This window comes from Aptenodytes forsteri, unplaced genomic scaffold (assembly GCF_000699145.1).
Source record: "Aptenodytes forsteri isolate BGI_AS27 unplaced genomic scaffold, ASM69914v1 Scaffold289, whole genome shotgun sequence".
Lineage (NCBI taxonomy): Eukaryota > Metazoa > Chordata > Aves > Sphenisciformes > Spheniscidae > Aptenodytes > Aptenodytes forsteri.
In genome coordinates, this window is record NW_008795025.1 from 2811443 (window position 1) to 2824383 (window position 12941).

General features: G+C 37.6%; 1 protein-coding gene across 2 annotated transcripts in view; it reads left to right on the forward strand.

The window, feature by feature from the left end:
• The first annotated feature begins 2709 nt into the window (after positions 1-2709).
• Positions 2710-12941, forward strand: part of RALGPS2 (Ral GEF with PH domain and SH3 binding motif 2) — a 103723-nt gene continuing 93491 nt past the window's right edge. The window contains exons 1-2 of one of the 2 annotated variants that reach the window (XM_009275867.1): positions 2710-2791; positions 6498-6605. In XM_009275867.1, the coding sequence (XP_009274142.1) occupies positions 2735-2791; positions 6498-6605 (165 nt within the window). In that variant the 5' untranslated portion in view covers positions 2710-2734. Of the gene's footprint in view, positions 2792-6476; positions 6606-12941 lie in introns of both variants that reach the window. The other variant, XM_019471173.1, reaches the window with a different exon arrangement.

Here is a 12941-nt window from a genome sequence, read left to right on the forward strand (position 1 = left end):
GGGGGAAGGGGGAGTTGCTAGAGCCTGCCTGGGTGCCGATGGGTTATGTGAGACTAATCATTAGGAAACTGGGCTTTGATCCTGTTGCTTATAGAGGAATTAGTTCGTTCTTGTGTATCTGAGGCTGCTCTGCCAACTCCATAGGCTTCTGTGATATGCATAATTTCTTTTAAATAGCACCATCCAAATCCCTCCACAAAAAAACCCTCCAAACCTTCAGTTGTCATTTTTCCTTGGTCAGAAACACTTCTTCCCCAATTCTCCCTCATGTTGCCCACTCTTCGTATGGGGAACAACTGAAGTATATGTGAGACAAGGGTCAAATATGTAACCTTTAGTTTAAGATTAGCTTTGTATGATACAATTATGGGCCATACAGTATGATGAAATTGTGCAAAGTGTCAATTTTCATTATAATTACAGTGGTTAAAAAAGTACAAATTTTTAAAGGGTAGTTTTTTTCAGCAGAGATGATTAAATTGGGACAAGTGTACCATTTTGAACATGTGGAGGGGCTGAAACTGGTTTTGGAGATGTGATACCTCTGTCCTCTACTGGCACTACATAAATGAAAATTATGACACATCAGTTAAGAGTTTTATTTCCTCACTTTTCAGTTCAGTGAATGAAAAGGCTATAGGAAAGGGGCACTGGGGAGATGAGCATTTGGAAATATTCCACGTGAGACAATCTGAAGGGTAGTTGAGATAGGAAAGGACAGGACAGCAGTGACACTCGCAAGCCAAAGATGAGGTATTTTTTTCCCTTTGTATGGTCTGTTAGTATAATACCAGCTAAAATCTAAGTGCAGCTAAGTGTATTTTTAGTAGAGGAAACAACCTTAATTGTAGCGTATGGGCTGGGAGTATAATGTTCAAGTGAAATGTAGCATCTTCTGTCCTGTGAATGAGACAGTCCCATCAGTTTTTTAAAAAACAAAGCAAGAAAGTGTAGAATGTGGACGGCTGTTCTGAACTGCAGAAGTACAGCTCAACATAGTTCAAATGGGGACTATTAATACCCCAAGACACCAAGAAGCTATAGTGTTTGACTGAAATTTGCAATGTGGCTTTCTTTCAGTGGCCCTCCTTTCTGTATTGCATTCCTACAATGACACTTTAAAGTTACTGCTTTTTTTGAGGATATTTTATTATTTAAACATTGCAGTTTCTTGCCTTCCAGGCTTGTTTGTCTGATGTACCTGGTTTAGGTCAATTGGAGATAGAGCTTTTTGGATTACTTTGTTTATTTCATTGCATAGAGGTCTTAAGTATGAGATGCTGTAATACTATTTTGTCATGTGGTATTACTCAGTTACCTGTCACTTACCTTCTCCATTTATTTGCAGACTGTGTAACAGTTCCGAGTTAAACTACAAACCTAAAGTGAATTTCATAAATAATAGCAACTTCAGAAATGGTTACACTTGTTATAAACATAGACCTATGAAAACTGATTTATAGTCGTTTTCACGCTAGAGGGCACTAACATCTCATGAAATTTAAGCCCAAACCAATTTTTACTCTCGATGTAACACTTAGGTATTGGTTAGTCATACTGTAGTGGATGCCAAAGGTTTCAATTTCTTTTCAGCCTTTTCTCTGTAGAAATGAAAAGTAATAGTATTCTTGCAAGGGTGCATTAAAAGTTAGTGTGTGGAGTTTTCCTTTGTGTTTTTTTTCTTTTTTTATTAATAATTTGGGTAATTTGTGGAGAAAAGTGTAAATTCCACTTGTACTCTTAAATTGCTTTTAATGTGGTAATTTTCATTTGAAGCTGGTGAATAGGCATATAAGATAGGAAATTACTGGATAACTTCCTATAAAAGTTATCTAATAGAGTTAATATCTGGAATACGCTTTTTAAAGTTGGTAATCAAAGGAAGACAATCATATTGTGAATGGACGTTGCGGGCCTAACTTTAAGTTAGGGTTAATGCATACATTTACATATTGATACCTGGTATATAGAAAATAGTATGGAAAAGAATATGAAAGTCTATACTGCCAGTAAGTAATGGATCACAATAGAACCTTCAGTTGTTTATGTTGGTTTTAGTAGGTAATTTTAGAATGTGTTTGAATCTAAAGTTTGGACCTCAAAGTGGTGTAGCCATTTTGGAAGTACTTTATTTTTGTTATGGATTTTAGATACTGAATTTTGTTTAAAACATAGAATCATAGAATCATTAAGGCTGGAAAAGACCTCTAAGATCAACAAGTTCAACCGTCAACCCAACACCACTGTGCCCACTAAACCATGTCCCTAAGCGCCTCATCTACACGTCTTTTAAATACTTCCATGGATGGTGACTCCACCACTTCCCTGGGCAGCCTGTTCCAATGTTTAACCACTCTTTCAGTAAAGAAATTTTTCCTCATGTCCAGTCTAAACCTCCCCTGGCGCAACTTGAGGCCATTTCCTCTCGTCCTATCACTAGTTGGGAGAAGAGACCGACACCCACCTCGCTACAACCTCCTTTCAGGTAGTTGTAGAGCGCAATAAGGTCTCCCCTGAGCCTCCTCTTCTCCAGGCTAAACCACCCCAGTTCCCTCAGCCGCTCCTCATAAGACTTGTTCTCCAGACCCTTCACCAGCTTCGTTGCCCTTCTCTGAACACGTGAATAAAATGGTTTCTGATTACTTTTTGCTCTTTGTAGGAATGGTTATTCAGTTGCCTTGGAGGTGATCCTGCTGCTGTAAATGTAGGGCCGAAGATTGATGGTGTGGGCAGTATGGACCTAATGAACGGACAGTCAAGCAGTGTTAATATTGCGGCTACTGCTTCAGAGGTAAGGATTACAAAACTCAGTTATTGGATACTTAAGACCATAAGTACTCAATTTTTTAAAAATGCACCAAAATGTTAAGTTTTTCTTTTAACACATCTGGTGCAGCAGATTCTTGTTTTGTGCATTGGTTTCATATGCTGCCCCAGTTTAGATGTGAATAACTTAAAGTTCTGACCTTTGTATACCAAAATAAAGCATGAGCTAGCATTTACAGCCTTGCCATAGCCAAAGCTGCCTTTTTTATGTTCTCTTCCATCACGTCTAGACAAGGAAGCTTTTCTTTTCAAGTTTTAACAGTAATAGATGCTCTTAGCTCAATAAGATGGGCTGGCAAGGTCTGTGGGAAATGTTCTCTTCTCTGACAGGTACTTGTGTGTGCGTGTGTGTCAAGGGGCAGTCTGACACAGTAGCACTGGAATAAGGTTGTTCCCTTTGTTTCTTGGACTATATTCAGGCATTGGTATGGGTCCCCTCCTGCCCACCAAAGTTTCTGCCCTCTAGAAGTGAACAGCTTATGAGTTAAGAGCATGTGTATCAGTCAAGCGATGGAGATTGGCCTCCTATGCTGATGCCTCTTATTTTGAAGTTAATATAGTTTTCCATTTGTCACCTACTTGTTAAGGAAAAGAAGGGGTGGGGTGGCGTTAGTACCAAACTTTGAGTTCTTTTTGCTAGGCTCATGTGAGGAGCTGTTGAGAGTTGTGACTGATGCCTAAATTCTTAGCAATGTTGGAGGGTTTGCAAGACCTGGTTGGTTTTGTTTTTTTCTTTTTCCCCTAAAACTCTTGCAAATCACTCCCTCTTCAAGTTTTTATTGTGTTTTTTTGGTTTGGTTTTTTTTGTTAACGCCTCGTAGTACTGGGATGAAGGGAACTGAAAATCTGCCTTCAGTGTATATTGAGTGATCTTTCCAGATGCATTGTTTGTCTGTCTTCTTTAGGGTGACTGAATATATGCTTTGGCTTGTACAGATGTACAATACTAAGCTAAGCTTTCTGCTCAGGGAACACAGTTACTTTATTGCTGATGCTTATTTTTATTGCTTTTTGTCACAGCATGAAACACGTTTTTACCATGGTGGATTTCAGTTTGTCTTTTTCTTTCATTCTTCATTTGTCTTTTGTTTAAAAGACAAGGTATTCAAGAACATTACAGAGTCAGTAGTGATGAGAGCCACGAAGTCCTGAAAACAGTTGCTTCCTTGAATAAATCTTTGGACCTTACCAAAGATGTTTGTTTTATTTATATATTTACACATGTGTTTTGATAGCAGAGCTGCATGTGTGCTATGCACTTGTATGTGCATATGGAAATGGAAAGTACCACAAACAAGGTGAAAGGAAAATTGGAGTGTTGTGTTATCAAAAGGAATCAAATAATCTCCAGCACAATTTCACAAGTATTGTCAAGAATTAAACAAGAAACCTGGCATCAATCTCCAAGACCGTTGTTTGTTTTTGTACAGATTCTTGTACTTCCCTTATCATTGTATTACGAATCATTGATTGACCATTTGTCAGCATGCAACTGAAAAATTTTCTTGGAGGAAAGCTCTTTTTTTACTCAACAAGATAGTCTCGAATGTTTACATGATGTCTGCTAAAACTGAGTAAAATATATTTTGGCAAAGTTACATGAATCTGCTTTCAGCAAGTGGTTCTTTTTTTTTCCTATCTGGACTAACTGGGAGGAGGGAGGACTTGTAACTGAAATGTTTCTCTAAGTGTGTTGGTTACTGAGAATGCCTGTCTGGTTTGGAGTTTTTGGTGATGTTTTCAAAGTCAGGTTTTTTAGAGAGATGGTACTGTTAGAACCACCTAACTAAAACTGGACATGATTATTAAATGAGTATATATTTTCTTTATATGTCCTTGTAACAAAAGCGCTTAAAAATGGACAAGAGTTTTTCAGCTGGCTGAATTCTCAAGGAGTTCAAATGTTCTTGTTTCTGAGTGGGAAGCCATAGTCAAAATACATAGTGTAGCCCTAAAATACTGCCTTGTTAGGTTTTCGGGAGAAGACATTAGCACAATAGAACTATTTACCAGCATCAGTGACCATGTGCTATCTTCCCTCCTGCCACATCACATCTGCCACATCAGCAGATGTGATGCAGGTGTTACTGAAAGTACAGTGCTGAAATTTTGCTTCCACCAGAAGTCATCCGGTGAAGTGGTCATTCATGTGTGTTGTGTATATCATCCATATCCATGGTCTTGAAAACGTTCAACATTAGCAGTAAAATTACACAGACTGTCAGAAAGTGCCTTCATTATGTGGGTCAAAGTCTAATCTTTTCAGCTTTCTAGGAGGTATCCCCCTGTGATGGTGGTTAGGATAGAGTGCTTAAGGATACATCAGTCTCCAACATGAGACTAGGCAGGTCTTGGTTTGTGCTCAGTGTGTTTTGCCACAGCTGAGCTGGAGCTCCCAGCAATGGGAGCTCTGTGCACCAATACTAGTTTTCTTTCTCTCGAATCTCTCCAAACAAAATATTAGCAAAACTGTTGTGGGAGCTCTGTTAGTGCTTACGTCAAGGCTATGCTATTGCTGAAGCATGCAGGTGCCATACTGTACTTCAGACAAGCCTACCGTTTGCTGAAGAAGATGCATTAGATTTGATACAGTTATTGACTGTAGTAACTGTGGTCCTTCATGATGGTTTTGTCCATGTGTCTCATCTTATTTCTTACTTTTTAGTGGGGAGTTTGCATTATGCCAGGTTTCTGAAAGTGAGGAGAAACTAAGAAGCAAGAAATGTGCATAGCCTTTCAGGTCTTCAGAGGAGAGTGTGGGGCAGCAAAGCGATTGCATGCTGTATGTATATTTCTGAAATAAGTATGCCTGGGGTTCAGATGTGAAGTGTACATCTGGATGTGACATTGCAATCTCCATGCGAAAAAACCCTTCTTTCTTGTAATGACTGAACAGAATCTAGGTTTGCATCTATATACTAGAGGAAGTGATTACTCATAACACAGATGTATTGTTTTCATATGCTTCATATGAAAACAATACATGAAACATATGAAACCAATATGAAGTGTTAATTTCATACAAAGTGTTAATTTTTTGAACCATATTTGTATTTTGCAGGGAAGCTAAATTTTGATGTTGTAGATAAAGATTCATAGAATAATATTCTAGGATCTGGTATCTTTTGCAAATATGAATTACTATAACTTAAAAAACCAACTAAATGTACTAAGTTTATACTTTATACAAAGTGTCTTCAACACGAACACATCTGTAGCTCACAGTGTAATTTTTGTAAGTTTTAATGCTTCTAAGATAAACAGGAAGAGATTGATACTGTTCTTTGATGTTAACTATTCCTTTGGGGCAGACCTTGGGGTTTTTTTTCACCATAGTGGTATTTTTTCTGTTTGAAATTCAGTATGACTGTATTGTTACTATTAATTAAATTCCAGTTTTGTTGACAGGAAAGTTATGCATTGAAATGTAACTGTTGTGTTTTGAGGAACGCCTTTGAAAATCCATTGAAGTCAGTTTGAGTGTCTCTGATTTTAGCAGTCTTTGTCAGGAGAAAGTATGTCCTGTGACTGACATCTAATTGGTAATTTGCCCGATAGAAAAATTCTGTGAACAGTGATGTTTGAACAGAAATTTTGCTTTTGGGAGTGTAAAAACAAAAAAGAAGAGGAGAGAACCAAAATATCATCAGTGGTTTTGTTTATTTCTGCAGAAGAGTAGCAGCTCTGAATCCTTGAGTGACAAAGGTTCAGCTGAACTGAAGAAGAGCTTTGATGCAGTGGTATTTGACGTTCTAAAGGTTACACCAGAAGAATATGCGGTAAGCAACTCAAGTAATTTTTGTTACTTTGTGTGTGAATCTCCTTGGCAGCTTTTCCTCTCCTTCTCCATTTCTATATGTTTTTTGCCTAAGTTCTGTTGTCCATGGGTTTAAAAAATGGATCCTGCACTATAGTTCTTCATTGTCTAAATTCTGTTTAATGTTAAGTGATCTTTTTGGGGTATGCCATCCAGGCATTTTTCACACTCTTATATGTAGCATAGACCAAAGATTCTTAATTCTATATGGTGCAGCTTAATTCTGACATGCATACTTTAATTGCAAGAATATACTTGATTTGTACTTGTTTTTTCTGGAGGTGTTTTAATTTTTAACTCTGTTAATTCTTACATCTAGGGAGTGTTTTCTTCTTTCGTGTGCAATGGTACAGAATAATGAGTTTGATATCCTCCAGAACCAAGAACAAATGAATAAAAATATTTAACCTATAAAAAGATTATCAATACATGGTAGTATGTATCACAAAATATTCCCATTAAGTTTGTTCTATTTTTTAATATTTAATAACTATTTCAGTTAATTATAAATGGCTAAATTGATTTTAATGAGCACACTGAAAATTTAAAGCATCTGGATTATGAAGTGGTACTTACACATTAAATTCTTCTTGGATAGTTAATGGGATTTATTCCTGACAGGTTCAAGTCATGTGGTTCGGGCCTCTTTGCTCTGTTGTCAGGAACAGCTGGGCAATGAATCACCTACTCTTAACGGGAAGATGGTTTTGGGGCTGGCTATCCTTTCAGTTTTATCTTATGATTTCCCTACATAAAGGAAATCTACGTACTTAGGGAATTTGGCGCTAGGGGCATGAATTCAAATGGAATTATGCATTTAGGCCAGAATAGCTATGGGTTCCTTTGAATGGCTCTGCTATTTAGCCAGTGGTGGATGCTGTTGAGCATCAGAGTATATCACTTAGTCTCTGTGGAGTTGCTGTCACTCACTTGGACAGCAAAATATACAAAGGTGCTTTGTCTTGTATTGCATTTCATAATCCTTTTGCTCTACTGTCCTCTACTGTCTAATCCTTCATCTCTCGTGTGCAGAAACCTTTTACGTTCATGGGTGTTCTAAATGTTACCTCCTTAGTAAATCTTGGTTAGATAAAAATCTGTATTAAAATCCAGTGGTTTTACTGTTTTCATATTATGCCTCAAACTGGGTAGAGTTCCACTCACAAACAGGAATCTTTTTATTAAGCATTTCACATTACATTTACGAACCTATTTTTGGTTTATACTACCTGGTATAATTTTGCTGTTTTCTCAATTCCCCAAAAGAAAACATCTTTTACTCTTAGCCTTCTCCCTTTTAAAGTCCCTAGTTCTCCATATCAGGTTTCATTTACTGTAAATGGATCTGAAATGTCTTATAGATAGCATTCTGAACAATTGAGCAAAATTGCTGGTAGTCAGTGTTCAGCCCTTTGGCAAGGTTGTAATTAATGTCATTTCTTTTTCAATGTTTCTATACACAGCTGCACTACTTCGTTAATGTTTGTTTCCCCAGGCAAGTTTATCTGCTTTTCCAGTAGGGCTTGCTTGCTTTGAATGCTGTCTTTTTTCTGATCATTCTTGCTGAAGGTTGTAGAAATGAGTAAATTTGCCAAAAACTTAGGTACCTTGGAGGAAAAGTACCTTTGACCCTTACACTTGTTTTTATTTTATTGGCCATTTCCTTATTCTTCCTGGTTTTAGTCCAACCATAACAGAGAAATAAAAAATCTTCATCTGGATTTCAGTGTTAATGTGAAGACTACCAGAGTGATGCAGTATGGCCGAACTCTTAAGGATACCAGTACTGATGAGCATGCAAAACTGTGTTAGTAAGGTTTTCATTATAAGAGTGGATATGTACCTCTCAGATTGGACATGGGTATGCTACCAATTGGTTTTTCAAAGTATGAGAAAACGTCTAGTTTAGTGATAGCTCTTGTAAAATGGATGCAGTGCAGGCTACTGTCATCTGTGACTTAGTGAAGGATGAATTCTATTACCAACTGCATAATGAATACTGTTTTAAAAAAAAAATTTTTTTTGAAGTGGTAAACTGAGGAAATAATTTCTGGGCTTTGTAAGTACCTTATTCATGGAGAGAAAAGATAATGTGATAAAGCCAGTAAAACAGCAATAAAAGCAAGATGCTGCACAAGAGCTAGTTAGGCAGCTGTCTAATTAATGGTTAGGAAACCTTGGCTCAAATGTTTAGGTAGCATAAAGATAAGAGTTAACTGATAAAGTCAACATCAGCATTGGAAAGTCTCATCCTGTAGCTTATATGATGTGTTGTATTTTGATCAAAATGGGTTACTGTGTACAGATGGGACAATTAAAATTATGCTGGAGAAAGAAGAGCAAAACTCTGAAAGGTAATTAAGTTTGAGAGATGCCGGAAATAAGATTCATGTTTCATATTGGTTTCAGTACCAATATGAGACACACAGATGTCTTTTCAGTTCCCACTGTTAGAGACATCATTTTTATTTCAAAACTCGATCTGTTTAGTCAGTTAGTGGGTAAAAGACAAGTTGGACTACAAAAGCTATTGCTTGTAATCCTGTATTTTCAAGAAGCTGCTTACCAAGCCAAAGAGAAGTTCAAGTGTAAATATTTTTGATGATTTTATTTCCATATTCTTCCCTTTAGCAGTCATCTAACACTGTCCTGAATGCACAGTCAGTGTGCCATTTCATGTAATGGTCCTTTGTTCACTCTCATACTAACTTTCTAGCAAAAGTACACCAGCCCTTCAAGGGGTCTAGTTTGAACAGTAATGGAAATTATTATTGTAATATATGTATAATAGTCCAGTTATACTGTTGTTACCAACCTGGTGTTCTAAGTTCTTTGTAAGGTTGAAGGCCACTTTAGAAAGGGCCAAGTTACAGCTGAAACAGGTGAGATCTTCAGGCATAGCTGCTGCTGTTGCAAATTTATAGTTTGCTTTATCCCCCTGCAGCTTACAAAAACAGTTCCCAGAGGATGTATTGCATGCCTGCATGTTTCATAAATTTTGGGGAAAAAGAATCCCATTCAATGAGTATGAAGTAGGACGCGTTTGTTTTCTGCTAAGGGTTCTACAGACAGCTTTCTAGCTGTAACTAATAAGGAGACTGTCTCTGATTTAAATACCTGCTTTTAGGCTGATCACTGCTCACTTCTTTATTAAACGGCTAAAAGCCACAAAACAAGTTGGTGCCAGGATTACCCACTGGTGTCTGGCCCTGCCGATGGAGCCGTTGAGTGTGTGTGTACAGGGTAGAGACAGTTGCAGTGAATGCTGTCCATTTTTGTTGAAGGGAGAAGTGTGGTTTCGAGCGTACAGGGCACAATTTGTGGGGGAGGGATATGTTAATAGTGCAGTGGCAGTAGAAAGGGGGGGCTGATGAGACTGAAAGAAAAAAGGAAAATGCTTGGGGACATGAGCTCCAAATTAAGATGCTGGCGAACCTCAGGTTGAAGAAATATTTATTTTTTGCTTTACAGTAAATTCTTATTCCTTAGACTGCTACTGTTTAATTATTTGACTGTTTATTACTTTTTGACTTGCTTTTCCATTTTATACTTCAACTTAGCCACGGTGGTGTAAATATTTGAGGTAGAATTAAGGGAAGCGCAGCTGTATAAATCCATTGCTTTTTTCCACCTAGTTATCTAAGAAGGATTCTTTATTCTTTGCCCCAGTCTCTGAAAGTGCTACGAAGTAAGCTCACATGAAGATGTATGTGTATTTCTTTCTTTTTTGATTCCAGTTAAGCATTGTCAAATGGATGTTGGAAAAAAGAATATTGCTTATTTTGGAAACAATACACAAATAAAGCTTACTTTAAAAATGTTTAGATGAAACGAGGAATTTTTCTCAGAGGCGTTCTTACGACAGTTAAATATCAAGTTATCTATATCTGAAGAAAGAGCATGAGAGTGTGTTTTGTAAGGGAAGCAGGTCCCAAGAGTTCTGGAACCGCATTCTGTGTGTAATAAAAGTGCAGAAATAGGCTTTGAGGTGTGTGGGGTTCAACAAACTCATTTTTTGCCCCTTTGAACAGAAAAAAATAACTTAAACTGGCCCAAGGTTCCCCTCATGAGAACTTTCTCTCTTGTGCGGGACTCTGGCAGATTCGCAGTCCCCTCTGCGAGTTCCTGCGCAGCTACTGGTGTGAGTTGTGCTACGCAGCTCCTGGCAGTAATGTTGGTTTTGGCCTCTCCTGAGGCTGGTTGTCAGTGGATTAGGGAGTTTGAGGCAAGTCTGTCTGCTGCATCTGAGAGCAGTTTGAATAAAGTGAAGTACTGGGCCTTAGGAGCTTTTGATGAAAAAGGACTTCTGCTTGTTTGTGTTCCTGTTAGCTTTATTTTACAGAAGAATATTGAAGAATAAGTATGTTACCAATGAGAGCAAGAAGAAGCAACTTTATTATAGCATGTGTAGGAACTATTAATGATAAAAGTTTTGGAGTGGACTTTGTGAGAAAACAAGTAGAGTTTCAACACAGGAACTTTAATCCCCCAGCGTTCATTTTGGACAGTAGAATTATTCTCCTGCTGATGCAGTGCTTAACAGAGGCGTAGCTATTTTTTCAGTGAGGAAAAGTATTCTGGCAGCCTGGAGAGACAGTGCTAAGCCAAGTTGGAAGGCTTAAATATAATTCCTTCTAAAAATTCAGATTAAGGAACAATTTATGAAGTGCTGCTTGAACCAACATGGCTTCAAGGAAAACCAGATTATGGCAGTATTCTTCAATAACCAAAATGTAGACGTTTGATTTTTTTCATCTCAGGCAGAAACTTAGTTGTTCTTTTCACACTGAGGGTCTCTGTCCAGGAGCTCTGTGGGAAGTGCACTGTCCTTACGGTAGGTACATGGCAGGACAAGTTGTAGTACAGCAAGTAGCCTGATAGAAGGAGTTTATGCTTGAGAAGGTCTAGGGACTAGAAAGGTGGGAGCATAGCCGAGATCAAATGGGAATTTTCGTACAGGAGTGTGGAGAGGAGCTCAATGCAGTGGTGTTAACTGCAACTAGAAATTCTTAAGTTACAGGTTTTTATGGAAGAAGGGTAATCCATATGTATTCACAGAGAAGAGAAAGAATTGGGGAAAATTTTAAAACTTCATTTCATTGAGCTTTTCCATATTCCTCAAAGCAGCAGCATACTGAAATGTAGTTCTTAATCGCCTGGATATAAAATTCTGGCCTGACAGATCTCCCTGAGAGAGGGGTAAATCTCTTTATAAGTATATGAAGCTGTGTGGTAATAATTTTAGTATTTTGAAGTACTTAATGGTTAACAAGTCCAGCATCTCCACACCCAGGAGAGCTAAAACATTTTTAAACATGGCTGTTGGGGACTGTCCCCAGGCAAGGTCTTTCTACTACATGCAAAAGCTCCCATGGTTGTGCAGGGGGGGAAAAATTATCTTCCAACTACCATTCCAGTGTGTTAATTGCAAGATGATCATTCACTGTTCTTAAAAGAATGGTTTTCTCTTGTAGGATTCTTCAAGTGGTTGAGAATTGGGAAATATATTAGTCATACATTAAAACCATACCTCTTCTAATCATATTCTAGAATTGGTATCTAGGATCTAGGGCAAACATAAACACAAAACTTCCATTCAGCTCTTTCATTGCCTAAGCAATGAAGAAGTACTTTAATATATAGGTAAACTTGATAGACATATCACTTCTGGAAAGACAGAAAATATCAAGTTTCCCTATCTTTGTGTAATCAGAATGCTTATATAAATGGTAAGTAAGAATAAGTTCACAATTTTGTATAGCACATGTAATTTTTTTTTTTAAATCTATGCAGCTGACAACTCAAAAACCAGAGAGGTTATGGTTGGCTTGCTTCATGTAACAAATTGATGTGAACACTTACAATTTTTGGTTTGAATATTAAAACATTAAAACCACATTTAGGAGAGGGAGCTATCCAGGAATTTGTATTGGCTGGGTTAAGGAGCTGGAATGAGAGAAGTTGGTGCATTGTATCTCTTTCATTGCAGAAACCAAACTAGTGGCTTTGTTTATTGGGGTTTGAATTCTTCTTGATTTGGTCATGGTAGAAGTGTTTTGTTGTTGTTAGAGTTGAGCAATGGCATCTAACATAAATATCATAAATTATTTTTGAAGTTTTGTCATTTCAAGTGCTATTAATTAAAATGCCAGCCTTTCAGTTTGCTTTATTTTTGACTTAGCAGTAGGCAAGCACCTTTAAAAGGGTAAAAATTCAGTTAAGTATTAGACTTATGAATAAGTTAATGTTGTGGTTTAACCTCAGCCAGCAACTGAGCACCACACAGCCGCTCGCTCAC